Here is a 22,631-nt window from a genome sequence, read left to right as displayed (position 1 = left end):
TGTCATACAACTCCTTGTAGGGTTATTAGGCTTGGCACAAAGATGTTTTCACCATAATAATGCACGGAGTAAAGTCACACCACACTGCCCCCATTGGTTTTAATATGCTCTTCAGAGATATTCATTAAAACTAGGGTTAGGTCCACTTAGAGGAATTTGTAATTATTCCTTCATATTTCTTTCCATTGCACTCTGTCCACCCCCACCAACACCATACAGCTCACAATGGCGTTTTTTTGGAAGAGTAGTAGCTCACACCACTACCATGTGTGTTAATGGTGTTAGGAAGAATTCAGTAATGATGCATGCCGCCCAAGGGTGGGTGTGGTTATCGTCATTAACGTTTATGTTTTTGTTTTTTCATTTTCTTCTTAATTTGAAACAGACCTATACCTTTGAGGCACAGCTAATTAGTTGGCTACTTCGCGTAGACTTTACATGTCCATTTCTGGGTTGCAAACGTGACTGGTAGCAATGTAGACTGGGTCTTTAAATGCTTCCCTCTGGTCCCCTGTGTGTTTGTCACTATAGATTCGTCTTCATCATCATGGTGAGCAGTATTTGTCTCTGGGTTGGAATAGGCATAATAGCTTTGTCTCAGAGGTTAAAAATGGTTTTCCAAGTCTAATAAAACTATAACTCAACTTCTAATGTCGGTGTCAAAGCTCAGGCAGGCGGTGTTAGTCGTGGCACCGGGGGATGGGGGGAGGGGGGTCGTCTGACAACGTGCTGCAGTTGGAGTTGGTAGTGCTGAACCTGAGGAAGAGATTAATCTTGAATAGAGACAGGGTGGCAAGGTCTCAGCCTTGAACGGATCCACCTATGGTTACCATCCTGGAGGCAACCTCGAAATATTGGAGCTGTTGTGTCACTGATGGCCCGGAAGGATCTATGTAGAAATTGTTTCCCAAGTGAAGGAGCATATCCGTGATGTGGGGGTGCCCAGGGCGTCGCATGACTGCAAACTGTGTGAGTGGTGATACAATGCTTTGCTTACATGAACTTTGTGACTTCGATAAAGACCAGTCACAGGAGTGATTCCATGCCCTCAACTTCTACTGGGCCTGTTTTTTCAACTCCCTAAAGAGTTTGGCGATGGCAAGTTTTGCTTCATGATCTTGGATAGCCTAGCAACTAAGTTTTGCACAGCACTCACACAATATCGAGTAATGTTTGGATCTAAGACACCACAGATAGATGTTGTGGGTGTCGGCGACAATCCAGACATTGGCTAAACCCTGTAGTTTTCAGGGAGACGTGTGCACACTTAAAGATATGATGGAGAAATTAAGCCAGAAGACAGGATTCGAGAAGCTCTGGATCCTTGTCAGATGGCACAAAAAGAAGGGAACTGACGTCAGCCACTAGAGGTAGCATATATATCAGGCCCCAACGTCACATCCAGGGCAAGATGGATCCGCCGCAAAGCGCCACCTGCTGGTGTAAAATGTGATTGCTAGAAAAAAGTTTCCGGATCCAGTACGCTATCTGAGGAAATGTATTAGGTGAGCAATCTGAGGTTAAAAGTCTCTAAACCCACATTAAACTTAAGTAATATACATACTTTCTAATGCTGCATTACAGTTCATCAAGTCCACCCCCTTGACAGACCACTGAAAAGAAATCACTGCAATCACTTACCACTACAGCTTATCAGGGTGAGTTCTAGTGTAAGGTTAGGGTAGCTGTAGCTTTTTAGATCATAAATTAGTTTTGACGCAGGGGTAGGTCAAAGTAGGGGAACTCAAGGCACTACTAACATGCACTATTTTTAACCACTAAAGTGAGAAGTGATTTCTTCAAAAACAGTATTCCCTTAAAGATTTTGCTTAAGCAAATGATCAAAAGTTGGTTGTAAACAAACCGTCAAAGGAATGTTTCCACTTTATCGTAGCACTGTTCTATATCTGTTATGATGTACCAGTAGAGGGCAAAACATAGTTTCCACGCCATAAAGGAATTTGAGGCTGCTCTGATTAGGTTGTCGAAGAGCCTGTCAGTGCAGCGCCAGCTCTGGCACAGCTTTGGGAGGAAACTGGGTGGGATTGCACAGAGGGTGGTGGGATGGCAGATGACCAGATTTTATTTATTCATTTGTTTTTAACATTTGGATCAGGTAGGAGAGGCCATGTTATCTATGGCTACCTCACTATTTCTCTGCCCCTAACAGCAGCTGAAAGAGGGGAACAATGACATGAGGTTCTGAGTGATGATCATACACAAGCTTCACCTGTGTTCGAGTTTATTCGGAACTCCTCAGTGAAATACATTTGTTAGTCACTTCTACCTATCTATAATTCTATATATTCAGTTCTGTGAATGAAAACATTTATCAACTTTACAGACAATTCTGGGTTCCCCACAATAATAAGACAAAATGTTCAACATGTGTTAAAGAATACCTTAAGAAATGGAACTAAATACGGCTGGGGTGAAGACTTCAGCTCCAACTGCAGACGACTTGTGAATTCTTCTGCGTCAATCTTTGCGTCCTAAGATTAAAAAAAAAATGTTTTAGTTATTTGTTCTCTTTTGTCTTCATGTACACAGTGGTGTGCAGCAAAGTATAAAAAAGGCCCACCAGAAGTTGCATCAATTTAATTTATTTACGGGCATGTTAGGTCGTCTACCTGTAGCCAATCTGTGCATCTGTAATTTTGTTACAAGGTGATGTGATTCTTAGTGTTTTTTTCCAAGTCAGATTCTGCATAACTACGATTAGCTAAAAAGTCTGCATGACCTGCCTTTAAGGCATGTATATCTGAGGTAAAGGAAGTCACCATTCTGTGTCTCATCCAACAACTGGCTAAATGTTTGTGTCCCTTACCCCATTGTTATTTACAAAGTACCACAAGACAGTAGAAACACTAGCCACAGAAAAGTATGAATTTCATAAAATATCTTAAAGTCTACCACTCCCTTGATTCTGGATCATCATAAAGCAGACTACAGCTTTCTTGACAACCTCACCTTAAAATAATTCTTCAGATGCACCCTAAACCACCGTCAAGCTACCCATGGCACTACATCCCAGTGACTAGCTCCAAAAAGTTTGCTACAGGTTATCTCAAGCAGGTAGGTTATCATAGAGAGCATTTAAGCATACAGGTGTGTCCAGTAGTAACATACATTTAAATAACTAGACAGTTTATCCCTACTGAAAGAGTGTTATCAAGTTTGTCATTCGAGGCTTAAAGCTCCTTGTGCATAGCAAGCAACAGAAAGTCCCATCTTGCCTAAGTGCACAAGTTCAATAAAGTAACATAGAAACCCATTCCCTAGACTCTACTTTGAAATTATTTTCAGAAACCTTATCATAAATGTGACTTTTTAGAATCATATTTCAGGACTGCATAGACTGACATAAGTAATTTGGTTCACTGAAGCTCTGGAAGAACCTGCACAAATGGGGAAATTTCCATTATTCCCTCTAGATCTGTATCTTCTTTAACTGCCTGATGATCATCATGGGCTCATTTTGTCAATATAGACAGTCGAGTTTTTCTAAGCAAGCCCCAAAGAAATACATAGAGAGAGGGCTTATTTGGGCATGGCGTCTTTTTTTTAAAACATTTTATTTTATTTTTAATTTATGGTGTCCTCATTTGCACTATTATGCCTCCATACTGATTACCCAAAATCTTCCCCTGTTGATATACAAGCCTACCCTGGGAAAATCGAAAGATCTCAGGATGAGAAGCCAAAAAAGGGCAAGACTGAATGCCATGTCTTGATCCCTTATGGCCCTAATCATCGGATACCTTGTGTTGTACTGACCTTATCAAGACCAGGTCCCACCTTTCTGTCCCACCATCTTATCCACGGAGACCACATCATTCTGGCCTTTTTTGCGTTCAAGCACCAGCAGTCAATCTTACAAGTATAAGTTACTGCCGTCAGCCAGTCATTTTATGAAGGAGCCTTAAAAAGTGTACATTGCCTACATATTTCCCTTCTATCTAAAAGCATCAAGTACAACAACAGTTTTAATTTGTAGTTGTTTAGGCCGCTGACCTTAGGTGACCCAACCAGCTCTGGGCCTAAGTTTATCTCCAGGTAAAAGATCTCCTTTATCACTCTACTATCCTCCATCCAAAAAACCTGGATATGGGGAAAGAGAAAAAACATATGTAGGGCCTCTGCAATGGAGACGCCGCAATTGCTACAAGACTTTCCCATACTTGGAATTTTGCTAATTTCTTAGAAGTATAGTAAGCCCTGTGAAGAGTAAAGAGGTGATTCCTTCTTAAGTACGCTGGTTTTACAACTTGATTATAGGCAGCGCCAAGTCATTGGCCACAATTGAAAGATGTCTTCATTTGGAAACTCTTCCTCCCACCTGGATCTTGCGGAGTCTTTATCCTGGTCCAGGGCCTCCAAAATTAAGCCATAGTAAACAGCCACTACCTTTTTCCAAGTTTGAGCTTTATTCAGCTTCTCCTCCAGCTTATTCGTTTCCAAACCCTCCTCTCGCAGAACTCTGGCCTAGCTCTGCAATTGATAAATTTCGACAAAGCTCCCTGGGTTTTAACTGTCAGTTCCTCTCAGGGGCGAATTTTCCCATCCTGCAACAGCTGCCCCCGTTCCAAATGCCTGCCTCCCTCAGAGGAAGTGCTAAGTTATCTCTAAGACATTCAGTTGTTCCTGGGGAGTCCCACACCAGGGAATATTTACTATAGTATGTTAAGTTTGTTACTTTCCATATATGAGCCCAAAGCTGAGCAGGCGGCTGTAAGACTTTTAATATCACTTTTTTGTAAAATCTGGGATGCCCAAATGTATACATTAGTTTCATATCCCCTCCAGCTTCGTCCTTCAACATAATGTCCCTTAATTGGTTCCCGCCAACCTCAGATAGTACGTTTTTCGTATTCCTAAACTGGAAAGCCCAGACATGCAATTGGATATCCAGAAGCGCTATTCCCCATTTAACAAATTTCCTTCTCAATACAATTTTTTGACTGCATCTTTAGAGGTGATACCCTCCTCCCAAAATCATGGGACGAGGCTCACATCTTAAAACCAGGTAAAGACCTCAGGATGTGCGAATCATACAGACCAATCTCTTTGCTAATTAACAATTCTAAACTATTCTCGAATATTCTGTCAAAAAGGTTGGGAAATGTGGCAGGGAAATGAATTAAGGAAGACCAGAAGGGTTTTCTAAAGGGGGGGTATATGCATGAATTGTCTAATGAATTAATTGAAACTATTGATATGGCTACTGCTACTAAGGCCCTTCTGGCTATAATCACCTTGGGTGCCATAAGGCTTTTGACAGGGTTAGCTGGGCTACTTAAACTCTATCTTGATTAATTACAATTTTGGTGACAATTTCTGTAGGGTCCTTCAGAATATTTATAAAACCTCATAAGCTAGAATATTGCTAAACAGGGATTTAACTACTGCTTTCAGGGTCACAAGGGAGACTAGACAGGGCTGCCCACTCTCAAAATTATTATTCAGCCTATACACTGAGCCACTTGCAAAGAAAATTAGCAGGGACCCCTCTGTTAACCCCTTTAGAAAAGCTTGTTGGGAAAAAAATAGCATTATATGCTGATGATATAATGATTTATAGGAGTAGCCTGAGCCCTACCTTGGAAGGCTTAGAGTGACTGACACAAGAGTTTGGGAAGATCTCAGGATATGCAGTCAATATGTCTAAATCGGAAATCATGACTTGGAATACAGAGGAGGAGCACAGTGAAATTGAAAAAGAATTTAAATATTTAGGCATTAGAATTTGTAATAGCTTGGAAGAGATTGCCAAAATATACTTCAATAGAGTCATGAAGGAGGTCAGTAGGTCCCTTCTCAGCTGGGCTCATCTTCCATTATACCTCTACGGAAGGACTAATTTAATCAAAATGTCCATTTTGCCAAAGTTTACTTTTCTCTTCAACATGATACCGCGGCATTTCAAAAAGACTTGGATACAAAAGTTGGAAGGGAAATTAGACTCCTTTATCTGGGCGTCCAAAGGAGTTAGGATTGCCCAGAAGTGAGAAGGCATGGTGTCTTTACATAAAAATTTGACCAGCCGCTCAGTTATTACTGTACCTAAACCAGTCCTCATATGTGTGTTTCAGAGCCCTATCATAAGTATCATTCCAAGAAACCTCTTTTAAACTCTTCTGAGAACAACAGTACTGAAGGCTGACAATAGATAACGAACACCAAACTATATATTAACATATACATAGAACGTTAGTTACACAAAGTTTGTGGATTTACTGCCAAGTTCCTTTGTGTAAGGAGCAAACATATGAATAAGTTAAGATTCAAGAAGGCAGGTTGCTCATAAACACAGAATTCATTGAGAAGTCACGAAGCGCCATTTCCATGACCATCATGCACATGCTGAATTACAATCTATCCTAATACATTGCTGTCAGCCTGCATAGCAAGAAAAAATGTATTTGCCTGTTTAATGTTTTCCAATAATAGAGATGAGCCTAATAATTTGAATTTTGAGCTTTGGTCACAGCAGTTGTTGGTGACAAAGCTTTGTACAATTGTTACTTCAAAGGAAACCATTTAATGAGTTATAGAGCCACTTAGACTTCACTGGGCAATTAACAAGTTGTTAAAGCACAAAGGCAAAGAGAATATAAGGTACATTTCTTTTAAATGCATACTTACTATTCAGGATTCTACATTCCTACTGGTAAGTGCAAAACAAATGATTAACTTTCCGCTACTGTTCCCACGCCCGTATGATGTTGAGACTCCTTTTGTTTCTCTCTTTTACTGATCAGTTTTCCCGTTTTACATCCTATCCCTGTTTCTGCTTGGTTTTGGAACTGGGTAAAGGCTGCATCCATTGCCATTCCCCTTCCTTTCATACTCCACTGTGTCCAAAAGAGGCAAGTTGGCCCTACTGCCTCCTCACCTCTGTGGTAACCTCCCCCTCTCACAGAGTTGCTTCCTGCTTTCCACATGTTACCATCCTGCACTATTGTGCCTGTACGACATGGAAAACTGCATTGTAGCACTCAACCCACAAACTCATGAGCTACTGACTTTTTTTTTTGGTTAGTTTTTTCTCTCCCTCTCACTCTCCCTCTCTCTCCTCTGATGCTCATAGCAGCAGGCTACCACTTTCAGTACGATCACTGATTGAGGGTATGGCTTAGCACCCATAAACAACTGGAGAGGTTACATCAGAAAGGGGAAAATGTTCCCTTTATAATTGTACCTCTCTCTAATCGATACCTACTCGGATAGTACAGAAAAGGTGTTCTCTAAGCAAGGATTCATCCACAAAAACACCATTGTGAGGAGTGGGGGAGGTAGTTTCATAGGCACTATCAAATGCTCCAACCCACAGAAGGTATTTTCACTCTTTCTGTCCCGCTGGGAAAGGTGAACCGGGGCAACTGCATACCACAGTAGGGAAGAAAGCACACAAGGCATCTGAGATAGCCTATTTATACATAAAAGAATGAGGTTGGGCAGACCAGTCCTGATATCAGGCTGAATCCTTCACTCCTTGTGACCACAAAGTCTTTCTGTCCTTGTTGGGCAGATTGGTGGAGGGGGTGTCCCTACATTCTGCTCTCCCCTGTGGGACAAATAGCACCTTGGACACCAGGGATTAAATTTTTTTTGGGGGGGTGGGGAAATTAATGAGGTAGGGACTGGTCTGTTGTGGCATCAGGTCCCATCCCTCAACCCTGGACCCAAGCCTTCCTACCTTCCCCACCTTCCCAATTAGACTCAATCTGCTCGGCCTGGGGAGGGCAGAAAGGTTGCTAGACACCAAAAGCCATATCAGAGAAAGTGTCGCAGAAGCTGAATAGGAGTTTGTACCTGTACCTTGCCCAAGGCTGCTTGGTTTTACAGAAGGGCCTAAGATGCTTGTGCATCCCAGTCTATAATATGGAACAGCACTGGTGCAAATCTTGCAATGGCACAATCACAAGGAGGTGCTCACTCTTTTGCATGGGGGCCTGATCCCATGCAAATAGTTGACACCACACATTAGACGCAAGAGCAGAGGCAATCGACCTGTCAGAAGGAGCGCTCACTGTGCACCCGACAGATATGCAGCACAGTCAATGAGGGTGGCCCTATACTTCACTAATGCGTTCTTCCTCAGTGCAAATGTGAATGGTCAGAGTGTGGACCTGACCAAGGAGCTGAAATTGCCCCCCCCCCCCCCCCCCCCCCACCACACCCACAAAAATTCTGCCCCTGGGGCACACACCATAAACACTACAGCCATTACCATGACATGTGAAAGGTAATTTGGATATTCTGGGTGTAGCTTGGACACGGGCCAGATGAGGGGATTAACCCCCGCATGCTGCCTCCCAAAAGTGGCATAGACATTAACTGGTGCCAGGGCGTCCACCCTGATGCCAAGACGTGAGGGATGTCCCATATCATTCCTCTTTCAGACACTAATCCGTGGTGTCTAGTAGACTTTAAGCTCCATCGGGAAGTAAAATTAGAAGTGGACCCCAAATCTGCCCCCCAAAAGGAGGAAGAGAGAGTGTCTAGTGTCTGGGGTTAGAGGGTGTAGCCAAGCAGTGCTTAATTTGTGCTTGTTGTTTCCGGTGCTCAGCACCAGCACTTATTTTTGAGGGCCAGCGCTTGTTTTGCTCACAGGCAGAAGAAGACATTTGGGAAAGACAGAGGACGAGAAAAACGAAAAAGCATCACAATGGAAGAAAGCTAAAAGCTGCAACAGTGTGCGGAAGGGGCAAGTAGTGGCTTTAAATGTACTGAAGTGGCTTGAGATGGCTTCAGGCTTACGCTGCCTCAGTATTTCGTGCTACACCATTTAATTGCAACTGCTGCATGTTAAAAGGGAGGGCTCTGGGCACCCTCATGTTTTTATTTACAAATTAAGCACTGTAGCCAAGTGCTAAGATAGGCAAGTCCTGCAACCCCATTCGGTTTCTTAAATTCTTTCCTGGTTTCTCATGAGCTTTCTGACATCTCTAGTGGTGCACACGCACCTCAAAGTTGCCCACACAGGGTGAAAAAGCTTATGAAACGACAAATAATTATGTAAAAATAAGATATGGGGTTAGGCACTGTTCCATTCTACTCAGAGCACCACTCCAATTCCTTGGGCGCAAGACAGATTGCCTTTCGCCCTCAAAGAGCAGATTGGGACAGTAATTACTAATCCTCCTATCACAGCATAGGAGAGCACCAGGGATAAAAGTGAGAAAAGTAATAGAGTGGGGTGCTGGGCAAACTTGACAATGGGTCAGACCCTAGGGCTTTCTGACACTATTTCTGCCACTAGGAGGGGGGAGAAAAAGGGACATAACCCTTCTCTGCTGTCCCATATGTCAAAAATATGCCCAAGGAAATTACAGGTTCTGGTCCCTTGCATTGGGATTGCTGCAGAATTCAGACCAAGGGCAATACATGGTGGTGTGGCTTGCGTGGATCCAAACACATTTACCTACCCAAATGCCCTGCAAATGTAAATGTAAATTTGCACTTGTATAGCGCACTACTCACCCGTTAGGGTCTCAAGGCGCTGTACTCATACCGCTATGGAACCCCTCCTGGCTTTTCCCTGTGAGGTGCCCACTCCTGGGCACCCCCAGGGTGAAGCCAGGCATCCAAGCGCTGTTGGGGCCGTTGTGGAGATTAAGCAAGCTATTGCCCAGAGTTGCAGAGTGGGACCCATTAATTAGATTAGGCACCGAGGCGAGAATTATCTGGTCCAAGGGAATTGAGCCCAAGACCTGCCGAAGCGGGACTTGAACCCTGGTCTTGAGCCAGATCTCTGCTTCAGGGTCTGCCGCTCTAACCATTGTGCCACACTTCTCCACTAACAAAACATATGTTAAAAAACACAATTTCTCTCATATTTAACAGAAAACCCAGGCACTTTCAGCCAATGCCCCATCTGTCTCCCATTAATAACGGTATCCCAAGCTTCAACTAATAGAGAAACATTATTCCTTAAGACAGGGAAAAAATCTCTAAGTAATAAACAAGTAGAGAAATTATTACTTAATTGACCATCAAACCACTTGGGTTGGACTGCTGACAGAAAAGGTTTGTAATGGCTGAAGGAACGGTATGTGGGACATTCATTTACAGCACTTACAGAACTTGTCGGAAAACAAGAGTAAACACAAGGAATATGTAAGTAACATTGTGTGAAGTGACAAAATGATTAAAACTAAATAATTTTGTGAAATAAATAGTGAAAGGGCTGTAATCCGCTAATTCACCGACCACTCCTGAACTCTGTAGAAATCTGTATGTCTATTAGATCAGTTTTCCTTTGGCATTTATTTTGTAGAATTAAAAGGTGGTTTAATTTGCAAAGCTAGGCGTGTTGGACAAACCTCAAAATTTGCCAATAGATAGTTACATGCCTATTTGTATTAAAAGACAAAAACTGTACAAATATTTACTTTTTAGGAACTGCACAACGTTTTAATGATGTGGTTTAAAGTGGGTCCAGGATTCACTAAAAAGGACGGTAAGCTATGTTTGGATTAATATAGTGATTTACAACAAAAAGATTTAATAACCTAACATAGAATGTATTTATGAGGCGCTCTCTTTACCATCGAGGAGGTCCACTGGGGCTATTCACAGATAACAGCTATGTGACTGTTAAGTCAGTGGTACACATTTTACTGCCGTCTAATAAATGAGAGGCTGAGTAGTCCCATTAGGATTCAAACCTGTGATCATGGTCGAAAACAGATCCCTAGAGTAGATGCCTTAATCCACTAAGCCGCCAGACCACGCTTTATCAGTGAGTAGCTTGTGAGCTACTGGTAGCTCTAAGTAGCTCTTCTGTGTGCAGCCCAGCCTGCTATATTAAAAGCTTTTTCTTGGTTTAATTTATATATTTATACCAAAACTAGAGAACTGAGTCGGAGGAGTTGGTCGGGGCGGAGCAAAGGCGCACAACTCAAGGACAACCTGTTCCACAAACACCTTGGCCATAGTGTGCTGCTGCGCCTGGAGGGACTTTGCATAAACTGACTACAGAGCTCCCGCTGCGCGAGAACCGAGTCTGAGGAGCTGGTCAGGGCAGAGAGGGGGGCCAAACAACTCAAGGACTAACTGTACAACAAACACTTTGGCCATATCGTGCTGCGGTGCCTAGAGGCACTTGGCATAAATTGGCTACAGAGCTCTTGCTGTGTGGGAACTGAGTCTGAGGAGCTGCTCAGGGCAGTGCGGGATTATGCAGAAGGGCCTAGGTAGGCAGATGTCCCCAGTATATTCCTCTAGACCCACATTAATTGATTTGATGTTGCAAAGAGCCATAGGGGTGGTGGTATCTGAAATAGAACTGGCCGAGCGACGACTTTCGTTAAGTTGCGAAAATCCTGGCCCAAGCGTGGAGTTACAACCTACTGTATTTTCCAAGCTCCGAATAGGGGAGCAAGGTTAAGTCTGCTTAGCCTAAACTGGTTGCTGCGAGAAAGTCTCCAGGGGAGTCAGGGATAGGCAAAAACATTTTGGAGCAAATTAAATCCATTGTAGTTACAGAACTTGCTCTGTTGATTAATAGACTTGAGAAAGTGGAGCTCCTGTGCAGTGATGCATTATGGTTTGCGAGAATGCAGCCAAGAAGAGTGGTGGCTATAGGAACTTAGACCAATGTAGATTTGGTGGGAAGGAACATGGATGGCAGTATAGGTCACCTGGGGAGGAGAGTCTTCACTTGAAACTCATGCTAACTATGTGGAGCTGGCCGGAATGACTCAGGGCAGCTTGGTTATAAATTTGGTCCCTAACATAGATTGGGGGGGAGGGGGGGGGGGGGGAATCTTCCTTCTAGACAAGAGGGGAAGACAAACAAGCCCCAGTAGTAGATAAAATAATTCCTCCAGCAAAACCTCCTGTGAAACCCCCGTCATCAATCTTCCCCCAGTCTCTTGTCCCTATGCCGTATAGTCCCTACGTCGAATTAAAGCCAGGTCAGAATGAGTCCCAGAAACAGCTAACCAATAAATGCTTGCACTGGCTCATGTGCTACAGAATCTTCCTCTCGCACTGGTGAATGACATCATCCTAACTCGAAGGGTGAGCTGGGTTGGCAAGAATCCTGCTGATCGGCCAGGGGATTGCGTGTTAGTCAATTTCAGGTACCCCCATGTGGCCAAAACACACTTGACAGGTGAGTACTGCCAACAAAATACAGGCTCCTCTAGTATAATACTACGCTTGGGCTATTTCTACAGGCCTGCTTTATGACTGCCACACTAGATTGGATTCCAATATTCGGATTCCAGCTCTCAAGGTTAGGAACTTTAATCTTCAAGACTTCCAGGATTCGAAGTACGAGGTCCCTATCTCTAATAGATATGGAGCCTTCGAGGATGTGGATTGAATTAGGGCAACCGAGATGGGTGGCGTCCAAAGGGTTTACCCAGGGTTTGCCCCAACGTATGACCAGATTGTGGTCAACCAGAAGGCCGTATGCCCACACCTCTATCCAGTTACTTCTTGCCTAGTCTACAATAATGCTGTGGTATACGCAGGCAGAAGGGGCTCTGGAAATAAGGGGAGGGAGGTGAGCTGTGGCCGATCCAACGCCAGGGATAACAACACAGAGACTGCCCAATGGAAAGTGATTCAGGGCACTGGTTATACCACAACCATTTCTGAACCAGGTTCACTTCATTATGCTTTGCCCATCATTAGTTCGAAGGGGGAGGGTATTGTAGACCTGGGCCCAGTATTACAAAGGTTGCACATGGGTAATTTTGCTCAAGTACATTAGGGTGAAGTGGGGGAGCTCTCTGCGTCCTTTCCCATTGGAAGGGGTGCTAGACAGGGCTGAGTGTTGGCACCCACGCTATTTATCCAAGTGTACATTAATGGCCTCATTGAATCCTTGAATCTCATTAGCAGCAATGCATCCAAGTTGGCTCTAGATAAGGTGCCCGCTCTGATGTTCGTCAATGACACCCTTCTCTTTTCCAAGATTACCACTGGCATTCTAAGGGTTTTGGACAGTTTCAAATATTTTTGTAAGGCTAGAGGACTAGAAATTAATGTAAATACAACTAAATACATGGTATTAAACCCTGCACCTTCTACCCAGCCAAGTCCTATATTGAATGGGATTCAGCTGGAGAAGGTCACAGTTTTTGAGGACCTCGAGATTACACTAAGCGAACATATGGCTTGGTAGTTTCATGGAGCAGCGATGCCTGATGCACTGGTGATCACTGCCAGTAACCTTGTACATGTTGGACACTAATGGACAAGTTACTTACTTTCAGTGAGACCTCATCTGGTAGTGACCCTAGCTGCAGATACCTTATCTTTCAATTCTCCCCAGGGTCAAACTGGACCCAGAAGATTTACATGAGCAGTACCCCTGCGCGCCAGTAGGTGACATTGATCAGCTCCACGTCCATTGTTCATGCCGGAAAATGTGGGAACTGTACAGGCGCCACACAGGCGCGTCAATGTCAGTTTCTTTTCAAGACTTTCCACGCCAGAAGCACAAAACAATGAAGAACATTGTTCACTGGTGCATCAAAACTAGGGCCCTGAAAATGGAAGCCCCTGTCACTAGAAATCAGTTCGCAGAGCAGGGAGGATGGGTCAGTAAGGAATATACAGCTGGATATAGTCTCTATCAGATAAGGCATTACCAAAGTTGAGTTACTTTTTCCTCCAATAGAGAACTCTAGCTGAATATTCCTTACTTTTTAACAGATATCCAAGCAATACCATCCCCAGAGGTGGTCCTGCGAACCAAGTTTAACTTAGAAAGTCCTGCAGGACCGAACGGGCAAAGTGTCCGTCCCCACAGACCTGACTGTCCAGGCAGTAGTGTTTGGTAAATGTGTGCAACAATGCACAGGCAGCAATGCTTGGTACACGTGTGCAGTGACGCCCACGGTGCTGCCTGACAAATGTCCAGGACTGGAACTCCGCATGCTAATGCAATGATCGCACCTTTAGCTCAAGTAGAATGAGTGTACAAACCCTCTGGGTTGCTTTTTGGTCAGTGCGTAGGAGATCTTAATGCAGAGTACAATCCACTTGGAGATGGTCTGCTTCTGCACAGTCCAATCTTTCTTCGTACCCACAAATAATACAAACAGTTGGTTATCTAACCGAAACGGTTTGGTACCATCAAAGTTGAAAGCCAATGCTTTTTCTAGGCCCAGGTGGTGGACTCTCCTCTTTTCCTTAAAAGTATTTGGGTGGTGCCTAAAAAGTAGGCAAGGTGAGGGACTGGCCTACACAAAAGGGCATGATCACTTTTGACAGGAAAGAGGCCATACTGCGAAGCACATCTTTGTCAGGACTGATAGAAAGGTAGGGCTGCTTAGATGACAAAGCCTGCAGCTCACTCACTCTGCAGGCAAATGTAATTGCCACAAGAAAGGCTGTTTTCCACGTGAGAAGCCTGAGAGGACAATTGTAGAGAGACTCAAAAGGAGCACACAGCAAAAAAGACAGAACCAAGTTCAGATACCATTGAGGCATAATGAATGGGACTGGAGGAAAAAGATGTGTAAGACCTTTGAGGTTAATCAGGGAACCACAGAAAAAAGTAGAACTAGCAGACAAATATCCCTGAGTGTAAACAAATCAGAGATCAGCAGAGCAAGGGACAGAATGAACAACAGGAACAAAGAAAGAGGGGCAGGAACAAGGTTAACAGACTTGTCTGTGCACCATGCCACAAACGTCTTCAAATGTTAGGTGTATACTGTTTTGGAGGAGGGATGCCAGGATGTCAAGATTAAGTTACAGACTTTAAGAGGAAGGTCAAAGGCTGTCAACTGCTGCTGCTCAATCTCCAAGTAAGAAGGCGGAGAGAGGACAGATTGGGTTCAGAACCCTTCCCTGCTGCTGTGCCAGAATTAGCATGGCTAGCCCCCACTTTTTTGCCAGTTGTCTGATGTGGCATTGACTGGGTCCATGCTAACCAGATTCCCAGAGCAAGATTTATTTCTCCAAAACTGCACAGCTGTTTTGCACAATTGGCACACTCTCAATCATCCCATGTAAGTCCCTACCTGGGGCCTGAGGCACTAAGGAAGGTCTCTCAGGCCTACAGCATCAGTTGTGTCACCATCAGGGACCCCTCACGGAACCCACACAGTGCTGCCTTGCAGTCTTCGTGTGCTGGTGAGGGCTTAATTGAAAACACAACCTATCACACACCCCTGTGTGCCAGGTCCCCTACCAATGCATATGCAAAGTGTAAGTCACCCCTAAGGCAGGGTGCATCAAGGCACATTTAAGTACATATATCCACAAGCAGGTATGCTCCTGCTATGTCTAGTCAATTCTGAGACATAGAAAGTGAACAGGGGAGCCATTTTAAATGCATGTGCTGGACTCAGGTCCTTACAAGTTCCCCAGCTTTATGATGTTTTCTCGGAAACCTGAGAAATTTGGTATCAAACATCTCAGAATAATAAACCCTCACTGATCCCAGTGATGGATGTTTTCTTTTATAAATGCACACAGAGGGCACCTTAGAGGTGCCCCTAAAAAGTTACCAGCTACTAGTGTGTTGACTGACTTGTCATGACTAGTTCAGTGGCCACATTCGCATTTCTCGCTCCCCAAGTTGAGAGCCAGTGCTCTTGAGTGCCTGATACAAAAGCCTGCACTGGGTGGAGGTGTTATCACCTCACTCAGACAGGATGGACATTCTAGAGCAGGAAGCTTCCAAAGCCTAGCCGCCTTTGTAATGTGACCCAGGTCTCTCCGGATGGTGAAGATGACTGACCCGCTTGTCCTGATCCACCTTTTGGCAGCAGCACAGATGGGAAAATTAAGCAGATTATGAAGTGTGCCCACTTCATGACAGTTCCAACCCTAGGGTGGACAAGCTGAAGTAGACACTACTTTATACATTCTTCCATCTTGTTTGGAAGAAATTAGGTCTCCAGGATAATGGCTATGCCCACCTCCCAGCAGAAGTGATCAGAGAAACGGTATAGTCACCCTAAAGGTGGGCAGCCCATTAACTACCACCTACCACTCCCTTTAACACCCTAAGTTGAGTAATAGATGGCACCCCCTAAATCATAGAACTCAGATCCTGCCCACCTACGAAATAAAGGACAAAGAAAAGTCACCCCTGCAGAAGGGGAAAAGAAGCAACAGCTGACTTGGAACCAGCCCCTCTGGCCTTCCTGCTGACCTCGAGGGACTCTGCTCAAAAGACAGCTCGACCTGCAGCTCAGTCACCCAGAAAGACTGCCTGCCTGCCTTTTACAAAGACTCAGACTCCCGTGAGCAGCCAACCAACGGTGCCAGCCCAGTTCCTCAGTTCTCTAGAGTCCAAGCCCACTCAGGTTTCAACTCTATTGGACACCTCCAAGATGCCTACAGCCTCTGCATGCAGTCCCCTCTTTGCTGCAGCCCTGTGGTGAGAGGAAACCAGACATCTTCAGCAACTACTGCACCTGTCACCCACTGACCCATCTGAGGTGTGACACTGGTGCCAACGACGTGCCCCGGCTCTACTGAGCTTGAGTTCTCTCTAGGTCTACCCCTGCCGGACTCCCAGATGAGGCCTGAAACCTTAACACACAGGACCCCCCCCCCAACTGTGAGTGCTCCCGGATGAGAAACCCAATGCCCTGCGACACCCCTGCATCCGTCGCCCCTGGGCACAAGAGCAGAGGATCAAAGGTGCACCTCTATCCTGAGCACCCAAAGTCTACAACCTACCTGTTTGTAGTCCCTGAATGGCTTCCTCGACAGAGCCTGCAGACTGTTTGTAAAGCTGTCCTATTCCCATAGGGAACAATTGGGCATCCGGCACCTTACTGCACCCCTGCACCTGGCCACCCCAGTGCTGTCCGGTGTGACCTGTTGGTGTGGTTCTGATCAGTGCCCAGTACTTACGTTTGCGCCCTGAGCTCGACCGCGTACGTTGTTGTTAGCTTCGCGTTTGCTGAACATTGTTTTCCTCCATGGAATAACATTGGGACAGCTCTGAAAATTGCTGATTTCAGAAACTGCAAAGCATTTATGCTTCAAAGTCTACTTACCTGATTACGAAGTTCTTGGGTTTGAAACATATAAAAAGAATTGTTATTTTTCTAAATTGGTCTTGGATTTTTTCTTTGAGAGTGTTTCTCATTTATTGCCTCTATGAGGCCAACAAACTGCTTAGCAGTACCTCTGATAAGCCTAATTGCTAGCCCACACTACCATAAAATGAAGCATTAATCCAATATATACGTTTGCCTCTGCAACCCCAATTGAGGATCCCCACTGGACTCTCTGCAATGTACTCCATTTTAGTGCACTATATAGAGAGCCAGCTTCCAACAATCCTGCCGAAGAGGAACAACAGACCCGCTCAGCAGCTCGGGATACCAGACTCTCTGTGCCCAGCCTGGAGCCACCAGGATTACTTGGGCCCGGTCGTTCTTAATCTTCTTGAGAACTCTTGCAGAAGTGGTATGGGCGGAAAGGCATAAAGGAGGCTTCAGTGCCACTCGAGACAAACGGCGCCCCTGAGTGAGTGCGGTCTTGGAAACTCCAATGCGCAAAACTGCTGACATTGCATGTTCTCTGCAGAGGCTAACCGATCTAACCAAGGCTCTCCCACTGCTGAAAGAGATCTTGGCCACCTTTTGATGGAGACTCCATTCATGATCCGGTAGACATTTTCGGCTGAGTTTGTCTGCTCTGGCGTTCAAAGAGTCCGCCAGATGTTGCACCACCATGGATTTGCCCTGCTGTACCTGCCATGTCCAGAGGCACAGAGCCTCCTGACAAATGGTCCACAAACCCACACTGCCCTGTTTATTGCAGTACCAAATGGTGGTGGTGGTGTTTGTGAACACCTGCACGACCTTTCCCTTGACAGAAGGAAGAAAGGCTTTCAATGCCAGACAGATTGCACAGAGCTTCAGCATCTGTCACTACCTTCAGATCTGGTTGGGGAAGGGAGAGGAATCTGCCTCCGAATCAATCCCAGTTCATCAATCCACACTGCATATCTTTCGCAGTTCCCTTTGAGATCTGGACCCTGTTTGAGAGATTCCCCTGATGCTGTGCCCACTGAAACTTCAGGTCCCATTGCAGAGCCCATATATGCCATCTGGCATGTGTCACCAGCAGGATGCAGGAGGGCATGAGGCCCAGCAGCCTCAGAGTCATTCTCACTGAAATTCAGGCTAAAGGCTGAAACATGGATATCATAGCCTGAATAGCCGGGACTCGCTGCTCGGGAGGATAAACCTGAAACCCCACTATGTCCAGAACAGCTCTGATGAAAGGGAGCTTCTGAGAGAGTCAGGTGTGGCTTTGGCACATTTATAGTGAATCCCAGTGAATTCAGGAGGTCCGCCATAGTCTGAAGGTGGAAGACGACAGCCAGAGTTCGCCAGTTGACGGGATAGGGGAAGACTGAAACCCCTCATCTCTGCAAATGAACTGCAACCAGCAGCATCACCTTGGTGAACACTGAGGGGCACTGGTAAGGCCAAATGGGAGCACAGTGAACTGAAACTGCTTGTGGTCTGTCATGAGCTCCAAGTAACGTCTGTAGGCAGGCAGGACGATGATATGGAAATAAGTGTCCTGCGATTCGCTACTATCCAGTCTCCTGGGCAGACAAGACCTAAGCCAACATAAGCATCTTGAACTTCTTCTTGAGGAAGAGACTGAGGAATCGAAGGTCTAGGACAGGGTGAAGATCCTTGTCCTTTTTGGGGACCAGAAAGAAGCAGGAATAGCAACCACAGCCTACTTTTGGCACTGTAACCCTCTCCATGGTTCCTTAGCCAAGAGAGTCATAACTTACTTGTGGACAAGGGCCAAATGCTCCTTCATCATCTGATCACAGGATGGTGGCATAGATGGAGTAGTCGTCTTGAAGGGGAGAGAATAGCCCATTCGGACAATCCGCAAAACCCACCGGTCTGAAGTGATGGATTGCCAGTGGGGCACGTGACGTTGAATCCTGCTGCAAACTGGTCCTTGTTGTGGGGAGGCAGACTAGGAGGGTTAAGATGCTGCTGCGGGGGAGGAAGGGCGGTGGACTAACCAGACCACTGGCAACCAGACACACAAGGTCAATAGGTCCCGTACCCTCAGCCACGCAGAGGCTGGACAGCATGCATGCACAGAGGCTGACCGTGAATGGGCACGGTCGGCACCCACTTCTATAGCCACAAAATGGTTGAAAGTCAGAGTGGGGAGGACAAGGGGCCATCACAAAGCCCAAATACCTGGCTGTAGTCCGAGTATCGTTGGAGCACCCAAGAGCCAAGTCTGCCTTGACTCCAAAGAGACAGTGCCATCAAAAGGCATAGCCATCAAATAAGCCTGGACATCTGCTGAAACACCCAGCTGTCCTCAGCCAAGCATGGCTCTCAGGACCACTGTCAAAGAAACCGATCTACAGGAGGCGTACAGCCCGGGCCTCCTCCGGGACATGTGGTACTACTGCGCAACGGTATGCCACAACACGCGAGAATAATGGCCCAAAAGGCATGCAGTGTTCACGGACCCCAATGCAAGGCTAGAGGAAGAAAACATCTTCTTCCCAAGTGAGTCCAACTTTCTGGGTTCCCTATCCAGGGGATCAGAAGGGAAAGTGCCATGCAAAGTAGAAGCTTGGTCTGCCAAGCTCTCAGGGGTGGGGTGTTGCATCAAGAAACGTGGGTCCCCAAGTGCAGGGTGATGATGGCAGCAATCGTCCTGTTCACAGAAACCCCCATGCTGGGGTTGGACCATGTACCCAGAAGGATGTCAGTGAGGCATCACCGATCGGGGCAGGGGTTCGGAGGTGGAAGCTCCCAGTTGAATCTCCTCTGTCAAAGATTAGTCTTGACGGCCACTGAGGCAGTTGAATGTTCAGGACCTATGCTGCCCTCCTCACCTCCATAGCATAAGAAGCTCCCTTCTTCCCCTGTAGTCATGGTAGGGGAAGAAAGCATGCTAGTATCTGGAGAAATGTCCAGTCCGTTGGCCTCACACAAGTCTTCATGGCAGTCCAGTTTTTCATGTGCCTGATGTCCAGCGACCCCACCCATTCATCCCCGAAGCCTAGCCAATAGGAATAGGGCTCAGGATCCAAAGGAGGAGGCGAGACTCCTGCTGGCATGGGCGTCATACGATGCCCATCCGGCTCCATGTCAGAGTCAGGAATTACAATGGGAATGGTGCCGCCTTTGGGCACAGACGGCGAAAGAAGTGTCCGGACCGGCATGGGGAATGGTCGAGGTGGTATGACTGGTGATGGTCCGGACCCAGAACTGGATCCCTGGGAGCCCCTCGGTGCCGGGGCTGGAGCTGCCGACATCGAACCAAAAGCCACCACCTCTGATCTTGCAGGGTCAGGCTGATGAAAAATGAGGCACATGGTCTCATAAAATTCTCGGAGATGGACAGTGGTCATTCAGGCTTCGGGAAATTAGGGAAGGTGAGGTTCCTCAGAACAAGGTCTAGCACGTCGACACTCCCTCGTTTTATCTGCCAGCGGATGAGTAGAACTCAAAGATTACTTCATCTTCTTGGAGTTCTTCTTATGCCTCAACTTACCCGATCAACTGACCCAATCGTCCTGAAGACTTGGAGTGGGAAGAGGAAGACTTCAGCCTCCGTGACCAGTCCCACGCCCTCTCATCCTCAACCTGCGGAGTCACGTACCAGACCACCATCAGCTTTAAGGACTGCTCCCTCAAAGCCTCCGGATGCATGGCCTGAGACTTGGGTACAACTTCGGGTCGTGGTTGTGCTCTAGGCACAATGATGTGTGTCCATCACAGACATCGCCCAATAACAGTATCCGCAGGGTTTGAATGCTGTCTTCCAAGAAGACATCCTCGCCACACCAGGAGAGTAATCTCTCAAAAAGACTCAACAAACAGTTGAAAAAGGCAAGTGAAAAATTGGCTGAGGGGTAGCTCTCTTTGGATCAATGTTGGCTGACGAGGAAAGGAAACAACTGACGTGAGCGTGCCTGGGTGGTGCTATGTAGACGATGTCAACAACAGATGTGGAGCCAATCAACGACACCTACAGGTGAGCTGGGGTACTGCTCATGAAAATGTTCCGGATCCAGTCTGACGCCTGGGAGAAGAAATCTGCAGCTAAAAGTCTCAGTCAAATATAATTGAGTCTTATATGCTCACTATTACACTATTAACACTATTAATATTAGTAGCTCAGAATGATTTTCAAAGAATGCAAGTAGCTCTTACTACAGGAAAGGTTGCAGATGATAATGCAAGTCGACTCCATTGTTAGATTGTTTTCCGCAGGCGGGTGAGAAAAGAGTGTAAAGTCTGTGTGAGTAACGCAATGACCATGCTAAATGTAAATAGTGCAAATAATAAGCGTAAGGAACTGCAACAGCCACAGGTGTCCAGGGAGGATGGTGGGTGCATGTGAATCTACAGCACTACTTGCCACGAACAGATGCTTACAGGTTAAGTAACATATTCCATTTGATGGCATGAGTGGCTATAGTTACACATGCTATGTACAGACTGTAAAGCAGTCCCTCCTCAGAAGTAGTGGCTAACCTATGGGTGTTGGCTATGAGAATATTTCCTAAAAAAGCCATGGTTGCTCTCTTTTCGCGAGTGGAGGGTACTCTGGGAGGAACAGGTAAAGGTCTTGTAGCTTCAGCACAGCAAGTGTGAATGCACTTTACTATCAACCTGGCTGTGCCTGATTGTGATATAGAGTTGCCTTTGTTTAGTTGTGAAAAGGAGACAAAAAGTTGCTTACACTTTCTGAAAGTTTTAGTTATGCCAATGCAGAATATAAGCACTCTTTAGATCATCGCATCTATGAAGAGCTCTTTCCGCAACAGAATCTGGTTGAGGGAAAAAATAACTGGTAACTCAATGGATTAGTTGAGATGAAATTGAGACACTATCTTAGGTAGGAATTTAGGGTTGGTGCGGAGAACCACCTTGTCTCTGTGTATTTAGAAGAAAGTTTATTCTAAGGTTAAAACCTGGAGTTCACTAACATGCCTGAGTGAGGTGATGGCGACTAAAAATGCCACCTTCCAAGAAAGGAATTAAAGAGAGCATGAGTGAAGGGGTTCAAATGGGGGAGCCATGAGTCTTGTGAGCACTACAATAGGGAAGGTGCAGGAGAAGCCCTTGGTGGAATGACTCATTTGAGTCTTTCTATTAAGTATTTGATGACTGGAATTTTGAAAAGAGTAAGGTGCTGTCTATTTTGGAAATGGGTACCATTGCAGTGAGATGTAATCATATGGAAGTGAAGGCTAATCTAGCCTTTTTTAAGTTAAGTAGGTAGCAGACAATGTCTTGTACTGCAGCTTTGAAAGGGTCAATTTGTTCCGATTGGGAGTAGTACACAAAATATTTCCATTTGGCTGCATGACGGGCCCTAGTGGTGGCTCTATGTGCTTCTTTATGAATGTCCATATATTCTGATGGTAAGGTAAGGTAACCAAACTCTATGACCTCAAAAGCCAAAATTGCTAGGTTGAGGATTTCGGGATCTGGATACCTGATTTGCCGTGGTTTTGAGTGGGAATGTCCATCCTGTTGAGGACCTTCTTGTGTAGAACCAAAAAAAATATCTAGTAGTGTTGTGAACAAAGGCTGAGGAGGCCAGGTGGGAGGTACTAGGACCATGTGTTAGAAAAGTCTGCCTGAGCTTCCAACCAGAAGTGGAAGGAGAGGGAGAAG

General features: G+C 45.6%; 1 protein-coding gene across 1 annotated transcript in view; it reads right to left on the bottom strand.

Moving 5' to 3' along the window:
- Window positions 1-22,631, bottom strand: part of LOC138267494 (transcription initiation factor TFIID subunit 4-like) — a 1,241,721-nt gene that overhangs the window by 1,039,137 nt on the left and 179,953 nt on the right. The window contains exon 6 of the mRNA XM_069216487.1: window positions 2,403-2,492. Coding sequence (XP_069072588.1) covers window positions 2,403-2,492 — 90 coding nt within the window. The remainder of the gene's footprint in view (window positions 1-2,402; window positions 2,493-22,631) is intronic.

The sequence above is a fragment of the Pleurodeles waltl genome, chromosome 12 (genome assembly GCF_031143425.1).
Source record: "Pleurodeles waltl isolate 20211129_DDA chromosome 12, aPleWal1.hap1.20221129, whole genome shotgun sequence".
Classification (NCBI taxonomy): Eukaryota; Metazoa; Chordata; class Amphibia; order Caudata; family Salamandridae; genus Pleurodeles; species Pleurodeles waltl.
The sequence above is the reverse complement of the archived record's forward strand: the minus strand, read 5'-3'. Positions and strand labels throughout refer to the sequence as shown.